The following is a 1154-nucleotide window of genomic DNA, read 5'->3' as shown; positions in this document are numbered from 1 at the left end:
CCTCATAGGTGGTGGAAAAGGAGGGCGTCACCTGCACCCCTGACGGCCTCGAGGCCGTGGTGTTCACCGCGGACGGGGACATGCGGCAGGTGGGCGGCGCGGCGACGAAAACAAGTGCTCGCGCGCGCGGGACCGATTGATGAGGTGCTGACCACCTGGGTTTTGGTCGGAACATGCTTCTATGTACATTTGGTTTTCGATCTCGTTCGTGCGTGGGAAGTTTTGCGCAAGGGGGACAGGGAAGCAGCTTCGCCTGTCAGTAACCTGCAGTTACTGCCTTGGTGCGGTTGCCTGCACCTGTATCCAACGTCCTGCTCTTCACCTCATCTGACCTTTACGCGCCGGGCTGCTGTCTGCAGGCCCTCAACAACCTGCAGGCCACCCACACCGGCTTTGGTGACATCACCCAGGACAACGTCTTCAGGGTGAGGAGGGAGGGGGGGCATACCCCCCTGCGCGTCAAGCGTGGGCGGTTCGGCGGACCAGCGTGCGCCTCGCCCGCCGCAGCAGCGCTCGCACAGTGGCCGGCGCCGGCGCCGCACGCCTGCACGAGGTTTCTGTCGTCAGCGGGCGGCAGCCAGCCCGATTCCCACAACCTGCAGCATGCACCATGTGTTGCAGGTCTCATTCTACTCTGATTTTTTTCCCAACTTTGCCGCCGGCCGCCAACCCCAGGTGTGCGACCAGCCACACCCCACGCTGATCCGGCTGGTGCTGCAGTGCTGCGTGGCGGGGCGGCTCGAGGAGGCGTACACGCACATGAAGGCGCTGTGCGACCAGGGGTACAGCGCAATGGACATCATCACAACGCTGTTCAGGGTGAGGGGAGGGTATTGCAAATGTGTGGAGTGTATCTCTGTATGGAGTGGGCGTGTGTGCTTGCGTACGCGTTTGCTGTGTGTGCGTGTGTGTGCATGTGTGTGCGTGTGTACACGTGCGTGCACGCTCCCGCCCGGACATGCGCGCATGTCTGGGGAGCAGCGACTACAGGGCGAGCATGATGGGCCATTGATAGCTGTGATTGCGCTCTGACGTGTCACAGGCATGTTATCGCCGCAGCCAGGCCTCTGACGGGCCTGCGTTGGGCCAGAGCGCAGCTGTCGACCCCAAAGTACTCTTCATCCCAAGCGCACACTGCCTACCGAAGCCCACAC

General features: G+C 62.7%; 1 protein-coding gene across 1 annotated transcript in view; it reads left to right on the top strand.

Annotated features, from left to right (window-relative positions):
- Window positions 1–1071, top strand: part of MNEG_8127 (replication factor C subunit 2/4) — a gene marked incomplete at both ends in the record, with an annotated part of 4462 nt that extends 3391 nt beyond the window's left edge. Inside the window, 4 exons of the mRNA XM_014043399.1 lie at window positions 9–89; window positions 360–425; window positions 676–819; window positions 1060–1071. Coding sequence (XP_013898853.1) covers window positions 9–89; window positions 360–425; window positions 676–819; window positions 1060–1071 — 303 coding nt within the window. The remainder of the gene's footprint in view (window positions 1–8; window positions 90–359; window positions 426–675; window positions 820–1059) is intronic.
- Between the last annotated feature and the right edge of the window lie 83 nt (window positions 1072–1154).

The sequence above is a fragment of the Monoraphidium neglectum genome (genome assembly GCF_000611645.1).
Source record: "Monoraphidium neglectum strain SAG 48.87 unplaced genomic scaffold scaffold01511, whole genome shotgun sequence".
Classification (NCBI taxonomy): Eukaryota; Viridiplantae; Chlorophyta; class Chlorophyceae; order Sphaeropleales; family Selenastraceae; genus Monoraphidium; species Monoraphidium neglectum.
Note: the sequence above shows the minus strand (reverse complement) of the source record. Positions and strands in the feature narration are given on the sequence as shown.